The sequence below is a fragment of the Coffea arabica genome, chromosome 1c (assembly GCF_036785885.1).
Source record: "Coffea arabica cultivar ET-39 chromosome 1c, Coffea Arabica ET-39 HiFi, whole genome shotgun sequence".
Classification (NCBI taxonomy): Eukaryota; Viridiplantae; Streptophyta; class Magnoliopsida; order Gentianales; family Rubiaceae; genus Coffea; species Coffea arabica.
Genome location: NC_092310.1, coordinates 49,360,255 through 49,383,531, shown reverse-complemented (window position 1 = coordinate 49,383,531; position 23,277 = coordinate 49,360,255). Strand labels below are relative to the sequence as shown.

Genomic DNA, 23,277 nt, shown 5'->3' with positions numbered 1-23,277 from the left:
TGCTAATATTTTGTTAAAGAACTGGACTGAATGGTAATTCTCGCAAAAGTGAAAAAGAGGCGACTTTATAGTTCTTTTCTCTTTACAGTTTGAGAAGTAGCCACTTTATACTTTTGTTACTATTTCTCCAAAAGAAAAAGTGGCAACAACAATTATTCTACCAAGCGGTTAAAGCCAGATGTTATGGATGAAGATGAATTTTCTTTCAATGACTTTTCTTACCTTCATCTTCACTGCCCATCACCACAGCCACCTTTCCTCTATGTACAGTTATTCCCAATTTTTTGTGTTGTACACCTTTGTTACTACAGGTGTTGGCAAAAACAGAAAGGGCAAAAAAAAAAATTTAGGCTGACAAATGGGCTCTGAAATTCTCAAGCTCAGACTCCTCCTCCTTGCCTGGTTTCATCTCAAATCTCGATCAAGTAAGCTCCGAGCTCCAGAATTACCTGCATTCAATAGGGCCCTTTTCTTTCTTGATCTTCATTTTTGTTACTCTAGCATTTATTAGTTCCCATTGCTTTTGACTGTAAGTTCCTTGAATTATAGGCCTCTGAATTGCAATCATTGGTAGTTTTTCAATAAATTTGTGTGCTTGTATACGTTTGATTGGGTTAATTTGATTGCGTGAGAGTGTCTGTGTGTGTGTGTGTGTGTGTGTCTTTTTTTTTCTTTGTGCAATGCAGAATTCTAATGGTCTTGATTTTGGATTGTTGAAATGCATTTTTTTTTTTTTGGTATATCATGAGATGAGGAAAATGATAGTCTTCGAAAAAAATGGAAGGACAATTTTAAATATGCTGTTATGAAATTTACAGTGGCAATTGAACTTAGTCAACTAATTAATTTTGTTAAATTTTCTGTGGTTTTGGACAGTAGTCCCATGGCAAGCTATTCAGTTAGTAATGAGGTTGGTTTAAAATTACGGATCATGTTAGGTTACTACAAAACGAACAAGTTAAAGAATTATAACTTTCTTAGGAAGCAATGTTGAATACTTCATATTGTAATGCCAAGCATTGATACGCAAATGTGGAGTCTCAAAAAGCTAGTAGTATACAGGTATAATAACAGCATATTTGGCAACATGGGGAAAGGTGGTTTTGATTTTAATAATTTATGCAGTATGGCATAATGTGGTAGGTCCATTTTGTATTCATCTTGATGTCTTACTGATTTTTGTGATTTATCTCTCTGCTGAAATAAATTCTTTTTCTGATTTTTCAGCTTCAGTATATTTTGTTAAGTGCTTCTCCTACAAGGACTTAAAGAAGGCAACTGACAGATTCAAGAGGATCCAAGATAGCTCTATCAATGGAACTACTTATAGAGCTAAGTTCCATAATGGACATATTGCTGTGGTTAAAGAAATTAGAATGTTTGATAATCTTGATGATGATGCGTTCTGTAGAAAAGTGCAACTCCTCAGCCGCCTGCATCATCGTCACATTGCTTCACTAAGTGGATATTCCGCTGGAAATAAGAGGTTTTAATGGCTTGCTTTGTTCTGATTTATTCGTCTTATCCTGTTTTTTGAGTTGATGGGATGCAATAGTTTTTCATTCATAGAGGAATGTGCATATTTCTGACATAGGATGAGTTTCATGTCTCTGGTTACTGCAGTATAAACAGTACAGATGCTGCAATCAAGACCTCTGCCTTAATTTTGTTTTTACTGTCATTCTTATCATTGTTCTTAGTCAATATTGCCTTTTTCAACATTTACCTTGGTTGTGAGGCTTCCTAACAACATGAAATTGGGCCAAATAACTCGGTAATCAGGGGGCCAATCAGCAAATTTCGATTTTGAACCATGTAAGGTCTTCTAATGGAGAAACAAAACTTGTTCTGCTTAAAGTAGAGTCATATAGTGGCAATTATCTTCTAAAAAGTTTGGTGTAAGTCTTCGCTGTATGTGTGAATGCAGAACAATGCAATTATGTTCTGTAACTTGTATTAGAAAGATTATTAGCGTAGTTGACAATAATCTGCTTAATTGTCCTTATATTTGAGTCTTATGAATGTAAGGGACATAATTTATATATTAAAAAAAATCTAGCACTCCTGACCATTAATTATTTTGTTATCACTTATATTGAAGGAAGCTACTCTAGATACATGTTCCCTTTCGATTTAACCATTTTATTGGATTCTTATTTGTGATTTTGAGACAATTATGGGTGAATATCCAGAATAGAAGTTAAACTTTCATCTGCACTCTGTCCATGTGTGGCATGATTCTTCTTGTTTTTCTCTCCCATTATGGGATAGCTATAGGTAGTTAGGGATTCAAATGGTCGGGGCTCATGAATTTTGGCACTTTTCAAAACATAGTGTTGCTGTTCTGCCTTCACAAGCTATCCTGGATAACTTTTGCAATGTGTTGCTGGCTACCTATCATTCCCTTGTTCAGTTAATATCTCTATCTCCTGCCACTTCCCTATTTGGTACTTGCAAAATCTGGTCACCTTAAAACTGCATATTTTATGGTGCAGCAATTTGTAAGTGTGATTGAATCAAGAAATCTCACCTTAACTGCAACCAGTCAAATTGATAATTATTTCAACAGATGTCCACTCTATCATTCATAGAAATGGCCTTTTTTTTATGCTAACACCACCAAGGAGGTCACATAAACACCCTAATTTCTTCAAGCCAGATAGTTAATCACTATCTATTAGCTATAAAAAAAAAAATGTAAAATTTGCAGATTCCCCACAAGAATCCTTGTTACAATTGTTGATATGTTTATCAGGAATTTTATAGATAAAAAAACATATGTGGAATAAGACTTATCCGTAATGGCATATCTAAGATATATTCTCATATCTATAGCAATCAAAAAAGAAAGCAGTTTCAATCTAAAGAATATTGACTTGCTTGGTGTTTGTCTATATACCTTCTAGAAGCAGAACTTTCATCTTTGCACGAGAATTATGCAAATATTCTGCTATCACAATACTACTAATTTTGTACCATAAGATTACTACCAGACTTGCAACTGTCTTGAAAACTGAAAATAGTTGTTACTTGTGCATTTTAGGTTTTTGGTGTATGAACATTTGGAGAAAGGAAGCCTGAAGGATTATCTTTCAGGTAATTTCCTGCAGAGTAGCAGAACCTACTTGTGTCTCAGGAGATTTGTTTTGTAGTTCCTAATTTAGCACTTTCCTTCATGTAGATCCTCTCAAGACTCCATTGAATTGGAGAACACGGCTTCAAATAGCCATCGGTATTGCTTCTGCACTGGTGAGTTCTGAAGTTGGCTTTTTCTGTGTGGCTTATGAGGATGATATAACCATATCCTCTTTCACCTGTTTCTATTTTATACTGCTCTGAAAAAAACAACAGAATTATACTCTGACATACATAGGTAATGCATTAGAGAATCCAAAATGTTTTGAGCTGTGCTTATTATAACTGAGGACTTATTAGCATTTAATATGATTAAATCGATGCACTTCTTACTCGTGTTCTGACAAAAATCAATTCACTATCATCATGTAGTCTGCTTATCAGCCTAGCATATGTTCACAATTTGATAGGAATTGCACCTGGTATATGATCATTTTCTTACCAGTTACCTGTATGCATGTCATGCATGCTAAAGCTAGAAATACCATGGGCTCTCCAACTGTATCCTAAGACTAACCGATGATTAATTAAAATTATAGCACAAAATACAGATCACTAACATAAGCGCAGGAAAAATGAACTGGGAAATCAACTGTATTGAGTCAGCTTGAGTTTTTTTTTTTTTTTTTTTGGAAGTACCTCCCAATGAAGCAGGACCCGTTCTACAATAAAATCTCCATAGTTTTACAATTAATCAATCTTTAGTAGAAATGAATTCACTTGCACGGTTGTGATCAACTCATAACAGCATCTTTGGCTCTTGTTTTTTTTTTATAGGAATATCTGCATTTCTTCTGTGATCCACCAATATACCATGTTTCCATCAATTCAAGTACAGTCATGTTGGATGACAATTTCAGTCCAAAGGTACAGGTTACTTTTTCTCAACATGGGAATCTAAGCACATCCGTGGATGATTTTTTTCTTTTCACATTTCCATATCACCTGACTGACCTGATCAAAGAGATTGGGGAAATTAAACCAGTCATCATGCTGCTGTCTTTGCCAGAAGGCATTAATTTTGCAACATGTGAGTTCTAACTACTTGCATTCTTCAATGTCAAAAGCTCATACATACCAGTAAATTTTTTTTCTACAGCTTTGTGATGTTGGCCTTCCGTCTTCTGCGGGAAGTCACAAAACACTGCCAAACTCTTCAGAAAGAGGTATGACCTTGTCTTTCACATCACATAATCCATATCAGTGGTCTTAGTGAGTGTTCTTCTGCTTATCTTGCAGAACGTTGCGATAAGAGTTGCAATGACTCAATCTTTCAGCTTGGCTTGCTGATCCTTGAGCTAATCACTGGTCAGTCCTCAGATAATGGAGGAGTTGACTTAGTCCAATGGGTTCAAGAATCTCGCCTTCCAACATCCATCAGTATGATGATAGATCCAGACCTTGGAAACAGTTATAATTCCAGGGAGCTTAGAAGCCTTTTAGCCGTAGCAAGATTGTGTATTGAATCTGTAAATAAACCATCCAAGTGCTCTTCCCAGATACTACTGCGATATCTTACCACAAAGTAGCCCCAGCCAAAACTTCTATTTTGATGAGTGAGCTTGTAAAGCAATCAGCTGTCATCATCACTGTTATTGTTTCCCGTAAACCACACTTTATAGCAATTTTTGTTTTGACTTCTCTCTTTTTCCTTCGTTTTTCTTTCCATTTTTCTTTCTTTTTAATTGCAATAAGAAAGAAGTCAATTACTTTTCTTTTGTCCTTTTCTCCTCCGTCTTACCTGCCTGCCTTCCACACCAAAATAAAACAGGGCTTGCTCATCTGCAGTTAATGGAATTGTGCTGGTCTACCATTATTGTTAATGATGTAATGAATTCAGGAGACATTCCATGACATTTCAACACCCTTTTCTCAAAGGTTAGATCAACACATTTAGTAAAGGAAATCTTGCACCAATAACAGTTCAGTTTCTTTCGTCAGTAGACAGATTTTGTAAAATCAGTGTGTGCAAAAACATAGTACTTTTCTAGACCAGGGGAACTACTACTACTGATCTTTTCTGCCAAAAGCCCAATTATTTCTCCCCAAGAAAAAGGGGAAAAAAAAGAAAGCGAGAGGAGCAAATTGTGCCAAGTAAATTCTCTCCTTCAAGATCAACAACTGCAGACAAAACTAGATTAATCTGCCAAAGCAAATACATGAACAGCAACTCTTATAAGCTCATGGCATTTGAGAAAGTACAAAATCATCTCGTCCTAAAAATCTTCAAGGGATCACTGCTGAGCACATTGCACTCTCTGAGCTCCACCACCATGCATGTCATCATCTTCCTCGTAAGCCTCTTGCTGAGCAGCTTGCTTCCTCCTCATCTCCTCCTCAATGTTGACATCATGCAATGTTGTCTCCTCACACTCATCAAGCTCCATGTCAGTCAACTGTGATTGTGGCTTTGGAGGAAGGATTCCTTCCAAAGCCTTCACCTGGTCGGGGCTCAGAGAGTCTGGGAACTCTACAGTGAAATGAATATACATTTTACCCCGCATAAATGGCCTCTGGTACATTGGCATCCCTTCATCATCGATTGCCTTGAATTGATCTGCAAGTTTGTGCACAATGTATAATTCGCATGTCAAATACATGGAAAACTCTAATCAGAAAATAGGTGCAATTGATTAAATAGCGTGAAAGAATATACTGACCAGGCTTAATAACTTCTCCTGGCTTTGATTTTATAAGAAGTTGCCTTCCATCCAGGTGCGTCAAGATGAACTGGAAGCCGCAGAGTGCCTCAGTGAGAGACAAAGTATGCTCGACAAAAATATCATCATGTTTTCTCTTGAGCTTTGGATGCTCTTTCTGCTGGACAACAAACACTATGTCCCCAGTGGCAGTGTCAGGCTGGACAGAAGCAATATTAAGTCAGAATGATATAATTAAGTTCTCAAAACTTCAACTGTTTCAGAAAGTTACGTCACAATGCACCACTTCTTACCGCTTCATCTGCCTCTCCAGGGAAAGTAATCTTCTGGCCATTTTGCATGCCCTTCTCCACATGAACTTCCAATACTTTCTTCTCTGGGACAACTTTTTCACCTTTACATAGTGGACAGCGGTCCTTGTCATTGATAGTCTCTCCAGTTCCTTTGCATTCATTGCAAGGATGCTGCATTTGCTGGATCATTCCAGGACCAAGCTGTCTAATTGTCACCTTCATACCAGTACCTTGACAACCGGAACACTTTGTTGAAGCTCCAGATTTTGATCCTTTTCTGCACAGACAACCACATATCAGCTAGAATTGACAAATCAAAATCAAAATCAAAATCAAAAGCCAATCAAAACTTCTAATGAAAACTCGATTTAAATGCAGCGGTAAATACTTACCCACTACACTTTGTACAAATAACATTCCGGGACAGAGAGAGCTTCTTGGTTGTACCACTGTACAGATCTTCCAACGACACCTTCAATGGATGAACTACATCCTCACCCCTCCTCTGTCTTCGTCCCCTACTGCTACCTGTTCACAAACAAGTACAGTACCCCCACTGTTAAAATATGACCGACCAAAACTAAAGATCCAATCTCCACGCATTATTCCAAATGGATTTTAAATCCACCAAACTAACAAATGGTCTAGGATAAGCAAACATTTTTCTTTTGGCAATATTAACGTCTCACCTCTATTAAATGGATCTCCATTAAAGAAAGTTTGGAAGATGTCAAATGGATCATGCATGCCTCCGCCACCACCCATTCCCTCCTTGAGCGCATCTTCACCATACTGATCATAAATCTCCCTTTTTTCTGGGTCACTCAAGACCTCATAAGCATGAGCTAGCTCCTTAAACTGAAAGGAAAATGACAATTTATGTTCATTAGTCTTCCGCAACAGCTCACAGTTAGAAAATTCTCAAAGGACATTAAATCTTGCGCTAATGCCATGACTCTATAGCAAAGCAAGTAATTGGAGACAGCAAATTCACAATCATCTCATAATATTACCCTTCAAATATACAAAGATTAGTTCCAACAGGCCAGCACAGATACAATACTAAGTCCCCTTAATCCAATTGATTATCTTATTCACCTACATTGACCACACTCCCAATGAAAGCTTGCAATCCTACACATCCCCCTCCCAGGTTCTAGAACAACCCCCCCCCCCCCTTTTTCTTCCAGCTTCCCAAAGAATAGGACGAAAAATGCAACTATTCACGAGTTTTAAACCTCCTTTCCCGTCTTTTTGGTGCAAAAACAGGCCGGAAAGTTATTGTCAAATACCAACTTCCACCCTGTGGAAAAGTTCGACAATCAAGCCATGAACACCATTGGGAACAACTTCAAGACGCCCTACAAGAGACTGTCCATTCACAACATTGGCTAATCCGATATAAAATCAATGTGCATAATTTCAACCCTAAATTCACCTAAACAACTAGAGTGACAATCAGCAAAAATATAGCCTACCAGCAAATATCCTCTTTTTTCTTCCTTAAATATCTTATGTTCTCACGAAATATTCTTTCAATCAAACAGAACCAATTAGACCTATATTGTGTAAACCCGTTTCTATAACATCGGAAAATAAAACTATCCAAACTGACAACCCGAGCTCGATGTATACCCCAAAAATCCAAGAAAATAACAAATTGTGGAACGTGAGCTCAAACTTATTTGGCATGAATTGAACAAAATGATTAAAGTAATAAACAGGAAAGTACATTACAGAGGGCGTGTTCCAGATCAATCACAGCACAAATCAAAAGCTTCATTGCTTCTCATTATACTATCATAGGACTTGTCTTAACAACTATAATCCTTTCGAAATTCCCACATCAAATCTGATCACAAGACCCTTTTTATCCTCAAAATTCTAATAACAAGAGAACGCAAATTCAAGCAAAATAATTTTTTAAAAAAAAATCTCAAACTAAATTTAACCAAAAAAAAAACTCCTAACAAATCAAACCCTTTTCTCAAGATCAAGATCCCAGATTGTTCCAAAAATAAAAGGGTACCTTCTCAGGGTCGCCGCCCTTATCAGGATGGTTCTTGATGGCGGCTTTCTTGTAAGCTTTCTTAAGATCTTCAGGAGAAGCATTCTTTGACACCCCTAATATCTCATAGTACCGCGTATTATCACTTTTCTTAGGCGCCCTCCCAAACATCTTCGCTTGTGATTTACGACGATTTTCGACTTTTTCAGAGAGCTGAAGAGAAAAGGGCAACGAAGGCTAGAAACAGCGACAAGATTCTCAGAGACAATTCCTACAACGCCTGAGGAGCTATTTAAATATACTTTTGGAAAGACGCTTGAACGGCTGAGATTTAATCCCAAGTACCAATTGGAGATGGATTTGGGCCGTTGGATTAAGATATATGCTTTGTGTTCGGGAAAAATTGAGAAGGGTCTAGAATACTCTCGTCTTTTGATGGAAGACTGGTGGCCGTTGGATGGGTGATGGCCGGGGGAGATTGTAATTCCAGAGGGTTCTGTGGAGAAGGCGTTGAGTAGTTTCCATATTAGTTTCGCGTTTTTGGGAGTGGCAAATGCCCGGTCAAAAGTCGCGTTTGGTGGGAACTAGTTTTTGTTAGACGGCGTCAGTGTGAATGCGCAACGCTGGCAGCTGGGCAGTTGCTTCCCTCGTTCCCAATGTGAATGATTTGATTATAGTACTATTTTAACCTCCCAAACTTTTTCCCATTTGCAATTTGCATCTTGAGCTACTTTAACTTCTTTTTTTGGACATGATCCGTATGGATTGTTTTTGGGGTGTTTTTAAAAAATTTTAATGTAATAATGTATGTAAAAAACTTTTATTGTAGATATTTTTGGTAGTATTTTAAAGGTATTAGGTGGAAAGGGAAAATGGGGTAAGATTTTATATATATATATATATATATATATTTGTGAGTTGGCTTTGAGTCATTGTATGGATTGAAGTCATTTTTTTTATGTATTACTGCAGTATTGTATTTGAAAAAAGTAGTTTGTGAAAAATAAACGAATCCAAACAAATTCGTTTAACGAGATTGCTCATCATCCAACATGTTTTAAATTACATCACAAAAATCTACATTAGTGACATGTTAAATATACTCTAGAAAAAAAACAAAAAGATCTGAAAAACACTAAATAGATGTGAAAAATACAAAAAAAAATTTTAAATGTCTTCTAATAAGATAAATCGCTATACAAAAAAATTTTAGTGTCTTCTGATAAAATAAACCACTACAACTTCATTCTATACATGTTACACTTATCAAATCTACTAATCAACTATTTTAAAATCCAATAATAATGATGGAATTTGTCAAGATAGATATAAAATTTGAAAAATATTCCATATAGATTGTCTAATATTTACTATTCTAAAATAAAAATAATAGATTGTATATGTTGCTGAAGAACCTAAATAACCTCATTAGTCCCGTTTGCATGGATTAACACAACAGTTAGTCACACTTTACGTTAAATGCTTTTACCTAATTACTACATAGTAAATGGTTGAATTTGTAATTGCTTATCCACTTAAATGTGGTGGGTTATTAATGGGTTTTTTTTATTAATCAGATTATTGGAAGAATAATCGAGGAACATTTAATTCAATTAATAAAAACATATTCGAATTTAGTTGGAAAATTATGGTGGCAGAAAGGCATTAATAATTTTGCAAAGGCAAAGTGTGCATGTGATGGATAAACTATTGACATGGTTATTTTAACCATCAATCTAACGTAGAATACATATATCTGTTTGTGCACATATTATATTGAATTATCTCTATACATTTTATATTGAAGTGAGTCATTCTCTGAACATAACAAGATATACGAAAGTAATTTCCCTTTTATTTTGTATGTACAGCTATTCCTTTCTTTCTTTTTTGAATTTTTTCCTTTCCTCGTAGCAACTTGAAAGACTTTAAAAGCTCCTGTAGAATTGTCATGCTCATCATGAAGAGGTAACCAGGAGCCAAACAAACTTCCAAAAGTAATGCTTATAACTCATGCATGGAGTTCCTTTTTTTTTTTTATTTTTTAGAACAATATAATGGAGGGTTTAATGATCCATTAAACAACAACTAGTTGGAGGTATGAGACCCGTTGACTTAATAGCCGTCTAAATTCCTAAGTCATGTTTTTAGCTTACAAAGAATTAAAGATCCTTTATCAAGGTGGAGCAAGAGAAGGGGAAGAGAACCAAACCCTACTCTTCCCACGTTAATATTCTTGGTTCCTTCCTTCGTGATGAAGGGCAAATCTATTAGATATATTAAAGTTCAAATAATAATTGATCATTTTAATTAGATTTAATCTTATTTGACAATCTGCAACACATATAATTATTTACATATAAGTCTAACGTTGAATTAATTAATGATCCAACAAAAAGAGCCAAACCCTACTCTTCCCATGTTAATATTCTTGGTTCCTTTCTTCGTGATGAAAGGCAAACCACCAAAGAATTGATTTATCCCTAATTCATATACACATACTTTATATATGCTCTACATTGTAATACCCACAAACGTACATGTCAAAGACATTCCTCTTATTGTCCTCGAGATCTATGGCAACTTTTTCAGATTGGAAAATGTTTCTTCAACGATCAGCTACGAGGTCAGTAGAATTTAGATTACACTAGTAAAACATGCAAAACAAAGGTTGATCGATGAAGTTGAACGATATCTTAGAGATTTTTACGTCCGAAAAGTTGCACTTGTTCATATATGGGAGAACTAAGATTGTGTTTGGATTGCATTTTTTGTCATTTTTCATGGAAAAATTACTGTAGCGATTTGATATATGTGAGGAAAAAAGGTGATAGGGAAATGTGATCACGAAAAACGACAATATTTTCCGATGAAAACAAGCAATCCAAACAAGGTCTAAATATTGCCATAGTGAATTGGTGAACTTCAAAGTCATTTGACACTTTTACCGATGCTATTGGTTTTCTTTCCTTCTAACATGGAGAGATGGGATTTAACCAGTGGCGAGGAGATAAGAAGATTAGAACTCAGAACCTCTAACTTTTGAAATTTCAACATTTACTGCTATATCGATAATCGTATTAATTAGTTATCAAGGAAGTGGTAATTCTATTGATCAGCAAGAACTCTTGGTCAACCTACCAAATTAATAGCTCATCTGTAAAGAACACAAAAAATTGGGAAATTGTTTCTCTATGAAGTAAAAAATTTCAAAGTGACATCTAATCATAAGGGGATAAACTATTTGTCCATTTGAAAGTGAGATCAGTTATCCCTACTATTTTGTCCCCTGCCTTCTACTATTTGTTTTCCTCTTTGATGCTCCATGCGTCACATTGTCGACTGTTGTTTTTTCTAGTGTCATCATATTTCACAAGGGCCACCTAATTCTATATCTGCATTTAGTGTGAATTTGCATTGAACCATAAGAAGCAAATGAAACAAATTTGAAAGCCAAACCCTTATACAGTATCATATATGTCTGAAATGAAAATAGGCCCTTCATCTTCTCTCCGTTCCTTCTTTTTGTTTGTACGATTTTTTGTTTGTTTCAACTATCAAAGACTAAATAGTGGTATAAACTTTTAGAAATCTGTACAGGTTTCTTTTGAAAATCTTTAGAAGGAAAGTGAAGTAAAAGGCACAAACTTTCAAGATTATATAAGAAAAAAAGGGGCAAAAAGCCTTTTTATGAGTCTTTTTAAAGATTCACGTGTCTTCCACAATTTTCATGCCCCATGGCTAAAAAATCCCACTGTACCAGCAGTAACCAAAGCCCGCCCGATTGGCCCTTGCCGGCGACACATGGAGCCATCCGATCTGTGTGGGCCCCTCTATAGAATCCCGTGATTGACCCTTGGCCGTATTTTTTGACAACGACCTCCCTACCTCCGCAACGTTGTACGACGCCGTCGCACCCTGAAATTTTGAGCGGATAAAAAGAGTTTTGAATCTTAAAAAAAATTAATTCTTCTTTTACTTCATTCACGTCAAATTAAATCGCTATGATGCATTTTTCAATAATAATTAAAAAAAATAGCAATTTAAATAGGGTTAGGTGTTAAAAATAGTAGGAAGAAAAATGTTTTTTTTTCTAAGAATATCCATCAAATCTACCAAAAGAATTGTGGGGGTTGAGCAACTAGGAAGCTAAAAGGACAAAGTATTATTGTTTCTTGGAAATAAAAAAGAAATGTTTTTTTTCCGTTTCAAATGGATATATCATCTCCAATCCATAGTGTAATTTTTTTCTCTTTTATTTGTATGGTGGTTTCATAAAAATAAGCTGAGCCACTAATTTGATTCTTTAAAAAGTTACAATTATGGGGTGGCAGATTCATCTTGCATATAGACTTTCGTATTTGTCTTTAACTCATGCTCAACATGTTAAAATTTGTACTTATTTTCTTGAGTTTAGAATAATATCAATGAAAAACAAATATACATTCCAAATCTTGAAAATTTTGTTCTTACCTCAAAAAAGAAAGAAATTAGGTTATTAGCACAATTATTAACAAATGTCTTACTTTTAAGAAAATTATAAGAGTTTAGCTCATATTAGTTAACTTTGAACTACAAAAAATTAACTTATAAATCCATTGGTTATATTTTCTTTCTCTTAATTGCAAAATTTTTATCCTTAAGAATATTTACATATGCAACTTCAAGAAGACAGACTCTATTCAAAAGAAAAAAAAAAAGGGGTTACAAAAAATCAACTATGAAATGTTATTTGACTAAAATTTTGCTAAATATCGATTAGTAGCGTATAACTTGAAAACTACTTCATTTCTCTCAATGCTCAATTACTCAAGAACCTATCAATATCAATGAAGTAGCAAACAATCAAAAGATACATGGTTAGAGCCCGTTTGAATTCTTATTTTCTAGAGTTTTTTTTTTTTGGAAAAAAAAAATACTGTAATGGTTTTATTTATGTGAGATAAAAAAATAATTAAAAATATGTTCATAAAAAATATAGATTTTTTTGGAGAGAGAAATTGCCAAACCTCTCTCTCTCTCTCTCTTTTTGGAATAGAAGTACCAAGTAAAGCTACTTTTAGATGTCCTAAAATTCAAATTATTCTTGTTTTTACCCTTAACTTGTTCTAACCAATGTTTAAAGTTAAAACGTGTCGCACTAATGATGCTCAATTGCTCGTACACTATTTCAAATCGATTGGAGTAACAACCACTCTAAAAAGACTCCAAAGCTGTCAGAAAAAGAATACTAACAGAAAATAATTACCTTTGTCTAAAGCTTTCGGATACCGTTGACCACAGGTTGACCTTTCCCTTCCTTTGGTTGATTGATTGTGATTGAGACATAGAAGATTAATTATTATTACAAGGTAACTTTCCAACGGACAAGATTAGACATAATTAGATTCCTCCCCAACAAGAAAACCAAAAGCCAAAATCCTTTTTCGCATTTAAATTAATATTTAGTCATCATTTACTCTTCTCCCATTGTACCGAGTCCAAACAACCAAGCACCCATTTTTTGTTTTCAGGTTCTTTTTCTGAAGCATCTTCAAAAACCCATCATTTTTACTTGAGGTAAAGAAAAGGGTTCCTTTTGTTTTTCTCAAACGTGCCCACCATGAATTGAATTCAGCTCTTTTTTGCAGCTATATACGCATGCCAGTTGGATGATCTATAGATCTGCATTTCTCGTTTGCTGAATTGTCTCAACTGGGCTTTCCTTTCACTTAGCTGGAGCAGTCAGCAGCGTATTATTCTTTTTGTCTTCTTCTGGTGGGGTATTTTTTCAGTTTTAGGTGAATTTATTACAACATGAGCTGGCATGATCCATAAAGTTCGAAACTTTAGCTGAGTTTTCATCACTGCAGCACTCACCATCCAGTTTCTTGATGGGGGTGTTTTGAATTTTGGCTCTTAAGTTGAGGTCTTCTGGAAATCCATTTGAATTGTATGTTTGTTTGTAAGATAAGGGATCAAGTTAGTTCAGTATGTGTCAAGCTTTTGGATTAAAGGAATTCAATTATTTCATTTTATTGTTTTAGGTTTCTGTTTGATTAGCTTAGATGTTTCACAAATGGGAAAACTAGTGATAGAGCTGGTAATTACGGGTTACTTCTACTGTTTTATCATAATTGATGTTGCGGATGATAAAGTAGTTTTCATTGTCATCAAAGAGGTCATCATTCTGCACCAGTAAAGATCTGTGCAATACAAGCCTAATTATTTGCAAAATTAATCCATTCTTTTTAATCTTATAGATGTTTTATGAGTTTTACATTTGGTACTTATGGATGTCCTGTTTTGTAGTGAATTATTTTTCTGAATTGCAAAATTGACAATGATTTCTGTTACCGTGCTTCTCAGGTGAAAAGAGAGGAGTGGATGGCATGGGAAGATTACATTTTGCATTGTTTATAACAAAGAAATAGTCTTGTTCAATTGGATGCTTTGGAGTTACATAAAGCTTTCCTTTTGAAGGTGAGTATTTAGTTGGGGGGATGGATTATGATGTAGAGGTTTAACAATGTAGTAGATGTTTAGTCATCCTCATATATCAGGGGTTCCTGTTCATCCATTGCATTTCATTCCATATATGTGATGCATTATTGCATTGTCTATTCAACAGCAGTGACGAGCAGCTTTCATAACTTTCAATGTGCTAGGCTATCCCATGCTCACAAAATCCCAAGAGAGAAGTTTTGTTGTGATGCTGGGTGTACCAAGATGATTGTTTGGGTAGCCAACTTTAAGATTAGAGCTTGGTGGTTGTAGCGTGTTTTCCTTAAGAGTAATGTGTAACATGAGCAATTATATAAGCAGCTTAATGACTGTGATGAAGACTGCAAGAACTATTACTGGATTATGACACTAAGGTGTAAACGAAGAAGTGAATTGAGCAAGATGCTTCATGCTTAAACTGCTGAGTGCAACACTAGTTAAGTAACAGGATATATGAAGTAGCACATAAGTAACAGGATTCTTGCTTTGTATGAAATAGCACATGAAAAATGGAAAAGTTGGGATTATTTAACATGTTTTGCTACTTAAGATTTTAACAGTACTAAAGTCATTTTATGATTCGTGCAAGGTCATTACCTATTCTTTTGGGAATTAACTCTACCGCCTCATTTTAAGAATTTGAGAATTCTATTCTTTCAGTTATCGTGGTTTAGATAGAAGAAATTAAAAATTGTAATTTTTGAACTCTACTAATTTGAGAAGACATCTTGGCTGTTGAGCTTTATTAACATTCTTGTGAGAAGTAAGCAGGTATAGAGCGCTTTTGGTACAGCATGGATCAGGTGAAATCACTGTCAGTGCATATTCTATTGTTGCATTTTTCCCCATGCAATATGCTGTAAGCATGAGTCACTTAATGTTTAGTACATCTCAAGAGTCTCCCTTGTTAGAAGTAAATGGAAAAGTACAACACCAATACTGTATGTCCCATTCTTAGAAGCAAATGGTGAGCACAAGACTGTATATCACATGCTCGTGGACCACATTTCCCATTTAAGAGTATCTATTCTGTACCTTTTTGCTCTGATTAGTATTTTTTCCATATAGATTGTCTTATATATGAAGGTGTTTTTTGATTATTGAACTTGCTTTCCCTCTGCGGGTTTCTTCATTAGTTCTTCTAAGGTACAACTAGAAGTTAGCAGTAGTACTGAGTCATTTATATTACTTGTTGCAGGTCTGATGAGCCAAAACTGCTAACAATGGGTGTATCAGGGAAATGGATTAAAGCTTTGGTTGGTTTGAAGAAACCAGAAAGATCACAATCTTCAGAAAAGGATGAAAATGTGAGTACTTAACAAATCCTCAGGTGCCCACAGGGCAATAGGAGTGGAAGGACACAAGATGGATAGTTTTTCAAATTTGGCATTATTATTATTTGCCACAACCCCCCTTCTCCCCAAACCAACAGCTTGAACAAAAAACTAAAGGAAGAAAAGAAGCGAAACAAAAGACGTTACATCAATTGGGGATATAAAAGAAGAGAAGAAGAATTATGACACAATATGTGCCTATTTTTGCCAACTACCATCCAGAAAGAGGAAAAAATGGTCAAAGTAATGAATGTTAAGAGTGATGTGCATGTCATAGAGATTTTCCACTTGCATAGATGAAACTTAGTATGCATATCCTATTGTTCTTTTATAAATGAGGAACTCATTGAGTTGTTTATATTCCACTCCTGTCTGTGAGAGCATTGGGTGTCAAACTTTCAGTTCATCTTTTCTCAATTTCTGAGAGGTGAACGTGCCATTTCACATTACTGGTTTAGGGGCTCTGGCCTAAACTCCAGTATCTCCTGCTTGGTAAACTTAAAAGAACCTGGCTACAACATGGATATTGTAAAAGCAGAAGTGCTTACGAATTAGAAAATCTTGAACTCTTGCTTTTATGTCATCTTTTCATTTTCGTGTTAAATCCTGAACATTATTTTACATGTGCTTCACATTCCACAGTGTCTATGCTTTCTCAATCAGTCATTGATATTGTACATTTTACAGAGGACCAGTACTACTGGAAAGTTTTGGCACCGGAGAAAGCATTCTGTTGAAATTGATACTGACATACTTCAGGACGAATTGAGTCATGATGCTGCAAGGCCAGCTGAAGATGCTAGTGCACTTTCACTTTCAGATGCCACTGGCACGCCTTCTACTTCACTTCAAGTGGCAGATGCAGCTCAAATTCAATACAGTAGAGAAGAATGGGCAGCCATCCGCATTCAAACAGCTTTTAGAGGATTCCTGGTACTTCTTGCATCACTTTTTTCTCTCTCCAATTTGTCTGTATGTTCCTGATATGCTGTTCTGTTGATCTTTATTTCTTTTAAAGATCTATAGATTAGAAGATTTTCAGCTGAAAGTATTCTACTTTTCCTCCCCTTAACTCAGCCATTGCCTACCTTTGCATTCAAAAATTCTAGTTGGGAGAGGATGGTTAATCTGTTTTAGGACTACTAGTTGATTGTATGTATATTTTCAATATGTTAATTAAGCAAATGATGGTATGACATTAATATATCAATATACGGGAATGGGACATGTATCTTGTGGACAGGCACCTATACCAGATCAAGATATATTATTTGAACTTGTTTTTGTTGAGTGTCATTTTATAGCTTTAGATTTGAAAAGTATCTTCACATATATTACAAGTTCTTAAACCTTAAAACCTGAATGCTATATACTATCATGGTACAGTTTTCCTTTTTTTGTTTTGTTTTTATATTTTTACCCCCAGAGTACAGTTGTAAGGAACTATTATATATTTATTTTCTTGTATAAAATTTTGTTTATGGGATAAAAGTTTTTAATGCAAGAATTGTACCTAGTCTTCTATGTTTGAAGTTTGACGTTAGACACAAAATTGCTGATGATTTTCAGGCTAGACGAGCTCTAAGAGCCTTAAAGGGACTAGTAAGACTTCAAGCCCTTGTTAGGGGCCATGCTGTAAGAAAGCAAGCTGCAATCACTCTCCGCTGTATGCAAGCTCTAGTTCGAGTTCAGGCCCGTGTCCGAGCAAGGCGTGTTCGTATGGCACTGGAAAATCAAACAGCCCAACAGAAACTTCAACAACAACTTGAACATGATGCTCGTGTTAGGGAAATAGAAGTATGCAAATTCTAGATGCTATCATTTCATGATATTTTCTTGGCCACTTCTTAGTGTTTATGTAAAATAAATGGATAGTGAGCTAATATTTATCATTCTGTCTTGCACATTGGTTAGCTGATATGGTGTCACATCAGTGACATTGTAATTTTTGACTTGCCTGGTTTCTAGCATCAGTTTACCTTTTCTTGACTAGTTTGGAAGCTGAGAAAATAGATGACGCACATTCCATAGGTCATACAAAAGAATTCGTTATACTGATAAATTAGACAAGAGCGATTACAATCTAATGAACAAGGTCAGGATTCAGCAGCTTATCTATTGTCTGATTGTTTCTGTTCACAATGCATGTTAGACTGTAGTTTTATTTATTTATTTATTTTGGTTTATATGTATGGTGTCAATATTTTGTTCGTAGAATTTGAAAGTGCTGGAATCCTGTTCTCTCTTTTGAGCCACAATTCACAGCCAAAATAAGTGAAGTAGTTTTCTTTCTGTTTAAGTACTTTTTTTTCCATTTTGTTTTGCTTTTATGCACTCTTATTTCTTTTTGTTGCCTTGGTTCTTACACAGGAAGGGTGGTGTGATAGTGTTGGATCCGTTGAAGATATTCAAGCCAAGTTGTTGAAAAGGCAGGAAGCTGCAGCTAAGCGTGAAAGGGCAATGGCATATGCTTTGGCTCATCAGGTAACTATTTTTTATCCTCTAGCATGTAAACCGTGATTCTCTATGGTGATCTTACTATAGAAAAATTGTCAAGCACTAGATCAGTGAAAATTGAAAGTATGAGGATGCAATTATCTTAATGTATGAGATATCCAAGCTTAGCCTACCTAGCTCTGTTCGATTCTCATGTCAATTCACAGTTCATGCATTATAAGTCATGACTCAGTTTTTTGTGTTCTGAGAGATATTCCCAGTGCTTTAGATGAATGTCGTAGACTGACTGGACATGCAGAGTCTGATAGAGCATGTACATTGATAAAGATTCCTGAGTACCAGAAAAATCTCATTCCTTGAGCAACTAATGCTTCCAAAATTGACTCTTCGAAGAAATCCTTCTTATAATTAAAAAGATTGGTAAAAATAATACTTATTTTGCTGACTAGTGCAAATGTACTTCTAACTGAAAGGTAGTGCTTAAACTTGTTTGTGCCAAATTTGGAAAGAATATTATGACAAAATGTTTTGAAGGATATTCCAATTAAAGTGTCATTCTCATTGTCAGAAATCTATTTGGAACATGCAATCCAGTCCTCAGAAATTTAGCTGTTGCTGATAGATTTCTTTTGAAGGTTCAAACAGCCTGCCTGCTTCTCAATTCCTCTCCACTCTCCCAGGAAACTTTCAAGGACTTGAGATGCAAGTTAGGTCTATTAAGTTACAAGCTATGACCGAATTAATGTCATCCTACCTCTTCCCAACGTGCCTGTTCCAGTTCGCAAAACCTCTGAGAGGTTAGGATGCAAGTTAGATCGTCTGAACTTACCAAAGACTGGATGTATCATTACTTTTGCAGAATTCATACTTTCTGAGATCTTACCTCAAACGTTTGATCTTGTAAGCTTTTCCATGAAAGCTTTGAGTTCAAAGTTGACTTGTGAACCTTTTAAACTTCTTAACTCCTCACTCACTCTTTAAATTTTAAGCCTCAGTAAAGTAGTGGCATGCAAATCCTAACTGCCTTTAAATTTTTTAGAGCCTTGGTTAAATTGCTTGAGCAACTTTTGATTTGTTGTCATAAAACAAGGAACAGAGGCCTCAAATTGTCATTTTTACGTTTGACATACTCCTCGTTTCTATCTTCTGACACTTCATTATATGGCTATAAGTTCCCATGTATCCGTTTTCTCTTGTTCTTTCTAATTCATTTTGCATTTATTTTCTTTGATGGCTTTAATAGTATCATTTCCTCTGTTACAGTGGCAGGCAGGATCAAGACAGCAGGCAACACCAGCTGGTTTCGAACCAGATAAAAGTAACTGGGGATGGAATTGGTTGGAAAGGTGGATGGCCGTTCGTCCATGGGAAAACCGCTTTTTAGACATTAATACCAAGGATGGGATGGCACTTCAAGAGAATGGATCAACTGAAGGAAAAAATGGTATAAATACCCAAACAAAATCTACTGGCAAGAAATCAATGACTTCAAATCACCCAAATGAAAAAACAGGCCCATCTCGTTCAAGTATCAATTTGAATCTGTTAAATGAGAAATTAGCTGCTTCTCATTCTGATGGCTCCAGCTCTTCCCCAAATAAGTTGGCCACAGTGCAAGATACAACTCCCACAGTTTCTGCCAATCCAAGGTTAAAACAGATTCATGATGATTTAGCTGAAGGCGGTAGTTTAAAGCCCAGTGTCATTTCAAGATCAAACAGCAACCCTAAAGAGAGATCGATGCAGTCAGATAAGCAGGGAAAGAAGAGGCTTTCTTTGCCTAGTGGTTAGTTTTTCTCTCTTTGATGCTGCTTTTGCACTCAGTTTTGTGTATTCTCATTTATGTGGTTGATAGAGCATCCTGCAATTCTGCTATGCAACGTAGAAATTTAATAGGCCTTTACTATCCTCCATCTGTGCTGAAAAGTGAAATAAAGGTTATGTAGAATGACAAAAAGGGCAAAGTTGCATGCAATTTCAGTTCTACAAGAAAAGGTTTTCTGAAGGTTTGGCAATATAATGCATAACACAATAAAAACTCCTGCAGTATTTGATTTGAATAAACCAGTTATTTTGGGGTAGAAGCATCTCAGATAAAAACCATTGTTTTTGTATTTGCAAGTAGGAATTACTAGATGAGAATATTGCACCAACCATCTTTCCATGCTAAAATTTGTAATTATGGAATCCCATAAGCAGGATACTGTGAATACTAAAAAGTTCATTCTTATTGATGTTCTTCCTATAAACACCAGTCCATTTTTCACCTGGACATTCTGGTTATTCACCTTGTTTAGGGCAAGGTCTTGGCTCTCAGACAACTAGGCAACCTAGTAGAAATGCTGTCAAAAGGAGTCCTACTGTACAGAAGCCCTTGAAGGACAGATCCAAAGCAAATGGCACTGATCTAAAGCCTACCAAATCGATTGCACAGTCTGTGGACAACTAGACTTGATGTTCTGTTGGGATATGCAACTCTTCCATATTAAGTTCTGCCTTTGTTAGTCTGTACATAGTGGTGGCCTCTCTTAAGGAGATGCGTTGGCAGTGCTTCAGTTCCTCTTTTTTCTGGCAATATCGTCAGGGCAGGGATGGAAGACAGGTGTTGTTGCAGGAATAAATCTTCTCGGAGCTACTCAAGCTGTTGTAACGGTTGTCATGTCATCATTTTTTATCGGCTATTCTCTTGTTTTGTTAGCTATTTCTGAGCTGCTTGTCTTAAGTTTGGTTCATATGTTGAGAGACTTCGTTCTGTTCCTCCACTGTAGAAAGGTTGTCAATTGGTTCTTTTGTTCAATTTATTCATAAGATCAGACTCAAGAATTCGGCAGGCTTGAAGGGTATATGTTTTAAGTGCAAAATTTTAGTGACTTAGAAGTAAGATTTATCTGATGAATGATGAATTCATCTGTGTTCAAATCCTTGTCAGTATTCTATACTGCACTTGATTCTATAGTTCGATTGTAAGATAATACTGGCACCATAACAGAAGTCACTGGCCACTATGACAGAAGTCACTGGCCCGTTGTGTACTCATATTGCAATTTCATCTATTGGAGATTGAGATAGAAAAGCACATTCTCATGTTAGACTGATCTATTACCATTCTCCTGTGTCCCTGAAATGTTGAGGCATCAGCAGGTTCATAGTAGATTAGTGGTAAGTAAGCCTGCTTAGCTTTTCATGGTTTTGAGCCTTCCTTACCCCCAAAACAAAAGGGAGAAAGATTCATGTTACTCCAGAAGTAGTTCTATTTGTTTCCTCATCAAACAACACCTTAAAGTATTGTCCTTATGGAGGAAATTCTGGAAGTAGGAAACAAGAAAATTGAGATGTCATCCATCATGTTAAAATTGATCTTCTTTCTGCCAGAAAATCAATCTATACCTGCACATTATAGTTGAGATGTCATCTTTAGAAAGTTTGGCCGTCCGAATTCAAAATTATGGAAACCCAATTGGGAAAAAAAAGAGTTGAGCTTATTCATGTAATAATTATTTGTGGGATTCAAGTTTTTCAAAGCCAGGTTATTATATACTCATCAAATGTTGAGGAAGCTGATCATTATTTTTGGGGTTGTTGGGGAGATTGTTTTTGTGGGGGGGGGGGGGGGGGGGGGGGGGGTTGGTTTCAAACAATAATTTTGCTGAGCTAACTCTTCCAGCCACACTGGAAAATCCAACATCCAATTCACACCTTTAACTAACTTAGAAGCAAATTTTGCTAAGCTACGGCTTATAGTTATTGGTTGGCCACAGCGAAGGAAAAGCACAGACGGAAAGAATTTAGCAAACAGACACAAGAAAGAAATGTACAAAGTGAGAAGAATTGCTTAAAATTTTGAAATGGATTATCTTTTCCATTTTAAAAGCAAAAATTATCTCGTTGTAGTATTTGGAGCCAACTTGGGTAAATCAAGGTATTTTACCCCTATGATGGTATCTTTAATGGATGGAAAAATTAAAAGGAAAAAAATGGCATTTCCTTCCATGATAATATTTGAACACATTGGCTAGTTCTTTTTTTTTTTTTTTAATTTCTATTGAAGAAAAAAATTAAAATAATAGTTTTTCACGATTTTAGAAGGAGTGTATAATCTTGAGGATGGTAATGCATGGTCAAAATATGTCACATTGCAGAACCAATACTAATCATATCTCACTAAATAATTAAAATACCTAAAATAGGTCCTTGATATCTCATACTAATTAATCTTATTTATTTAGTGAGATATGCTTTAAATGTACATAGAAGAATTTTTTTTGGATCAATTGGTAACATTTGCCCTACCTTTACTTGTAGTCTAGCATTTTATGGAGAGACTCAACCGGTCAATTGAGCAATCGACATGAATTGAATTACCATCGAACCACACGGATGTACTACGCATTCATATGAATCTGGAGAAGACACATATAGTGACAAAATAATGGAAGTTAAGATTTGAACTCTTAATCTCCAACCCTATCAAAACTTAAGGTTTGATCCCTTTTGAACTTGCATATAAGAATTTGTGAAGTGTCCTTTTATTGGACTTTGCAAGAGACTTGTTTAGGGAAAGCATTATGCATGATCACACAATTATGTTTCCGTTTGTCTTGTTGATATTTTTTTAGAAGTTTTTATAGAAAAATATCATATAACGATTTGATAAATATAAGGTAAATGGGTACTCGTGAGTGTTTTATGTAAATTTTTTTTTTTTGTGAAAAACTACAATCCAATCAAGGTTAAAACGTGATTGTAAAAAGGTGATGTATGCTATTTTGGACTTTTTTGACGATTGAGAAAATAGAGATGCTTGCTGCTTGGATCATTCACTGCAACAGACGAATCTAGCAAGCCTAAAATCTACAGGATGTATGCCAAAAATGTACAGGATATATGCTTTTTCCCTTGCAGAATTT

At 35.5% G+C, this 23,277-nt stretch overlaps 3 protein-coding genes across 9 annotated transcripts; 2 read left to right on the top strand and 1 right to left on the bottom strand.

Annotated features, from left to right (window-relative positions):
• The first annotated feature begins 200 nt into the window (after positions 1-200).
• On the top strand, positions 201-4,776 carry LOC113726017 (probable receptor-like protein kinase At1g49730). The gene is made up of 7 exons (XM_027249475.2): positions 201-425; positions 1,228-1,486; positions 3,044-3,096; positions 3,182-3,249; positions 3,913-4,002; positions 4,235-4,301; positions 4,375-4,776. The coding sequence occupies exons 1-7, from the start codon at positions 359-361 to the stop codon at positions 4,662-4,664; spliced, it is 894 nt and encodes a 297-aa protein (XP_027105276.2). The 5' UTR covers positions 201-358; the 3' UTR covers positions 4,665-4,776.
• A 251-nt stretch (positions 4,777-5,027) lies between these two features.
• Positions 5,028-8,377, bottom strand: LOC113726009 (dnaJ protein homolog ANJ1). The gene is made up of 6 exons (XM_027249464.2): positions 8,118-8,377; positions 6,778-6,946; positions 6,481-6,616; positions 6,089-6,365; positions 5,796-5,994; positions 5,028-5,692 (listed from the first exon to the last, which is right to left on the bottom strand). Exons 1-6 carry the CDS (start codon positions 8,265-8,267, stop codon positions 5,370-5,372), a joined length of 1,254 nt encoding a protein of 417 aa, XP_027105265.1. The 5' UTR covers positions 8,268-8,377; the 3' UTR covers positions 5,028-5,369.
• Positions 8,378-13,464: 5,087 nt separating this feature from the next.
• On the top strand, positions 13,465-21,289 carry LOC113725993 (protein IQ-DOMAIN 5-like). Of its 7 annotated transcripts, none has more exons than XM_072075117.1 (9): positions 13,465-13,609; positions 13,727-13,828; positions 14,445-14,558; positions 15,778-15,886; positions 16,601-16,846; positions 17,483-17,710; positions 18,284-18,397; positions 19,634-20,156; positions 20,668-21,289. In XM_072075117.1, the coding sequence occupies exons 4-9, from the start codon at positions 15,803-15,805 to the stop codon at positions 20,817-20,819; spliced, it is 1,347 nt and encodes a 448-aa protein (XP_071931218.1). In that variant the 5' UTR covers positions 13,465-13,609; positions 13,727-13,828; positions 14,445-14,558; positions 15,778-15,802; the 3' UTR covers positions 20,820-21,289. The 7 variants fall into 7 exon arrangements, with proteins under 7 accessions (XP_071931218.1, XP_071931210.1, XP_071931214.1 ...); XM_072075109.1 differs by having other exon boundaries at positions 13,727-13,853; XM_072075113.1 differs by having other exon boundaries at positions 13,466-13,655.
• The last annotated feature ends 1,988 nt before the right edge of the window (positions 21,290-23,277 follow it).

Bases quoted from the DNA above. Each gene is read 5' to 3' on its own strand.
- LOC113726017 (XM_027249475.2), top strand. From the start codon at position 359: ATGGGCTCTGAAATTCTCAAGCTCAGACTCCTCCTCCTTGCCTGGTTT. The intron at 1,487-3,043 runs GTTTTAATGGCT...TGTGCATTTTAG, and splicing joins TATTCCGCTGGAAATAAGAG to GTTTTTGGTGTATGAACATT. The intron at 3,097-3,181 runs GTAATTTCCTGC...TCCTTCATGTAG, and splicing joins CCTGAAGGATTATCTTTCAG to ATCCTCTCAAGACTCCATTG.
- LOC113726009 (XM_027249464.2), bottom strand. From the start codon at position 8,267: ATGTTTGGGAGGGCGCCTAAGAAAAGTGATAATACGCGGTACTATGAG. The intron at 6,947-8,117 runs GTACCCTTTTAT...TTTTCCTTTCAG, and splicing joins AGGGCGGCGACCCTGAGAAG to TTTAAGGAGCTAGCTCATGC. The intron at 6,366-6,480 runs GTAAGTATTTAC...TTGTCTGTGCAG, and splicing joins ATTTGTACAAAGTGTAGTGG to AAAAGGATCAAAATCTGGAG.
- LOC113725993 (XM_072075117.1), top strand. From the start codon at position 15,803: ATGGGTGTATCAGGGAAATGGATTAAAGCTTTGGTTGGTTTGAAGAAA. The intron at 16,847-17,482 runs GTACTTCTTGCA...GATGATTTTCAG, and splicing joins CAGCTTTTAGAGGATTCCTG to GCTAGACGAGCTCTAAGAGC. The intron at 20,157-20,667 runs GTTAGTTTTTCT...CACCTTGTTTAG, and splicing joins GAGGCTTTCTTTGCCTAGTG to GGCAAGGTCTTGGCTCTCAG.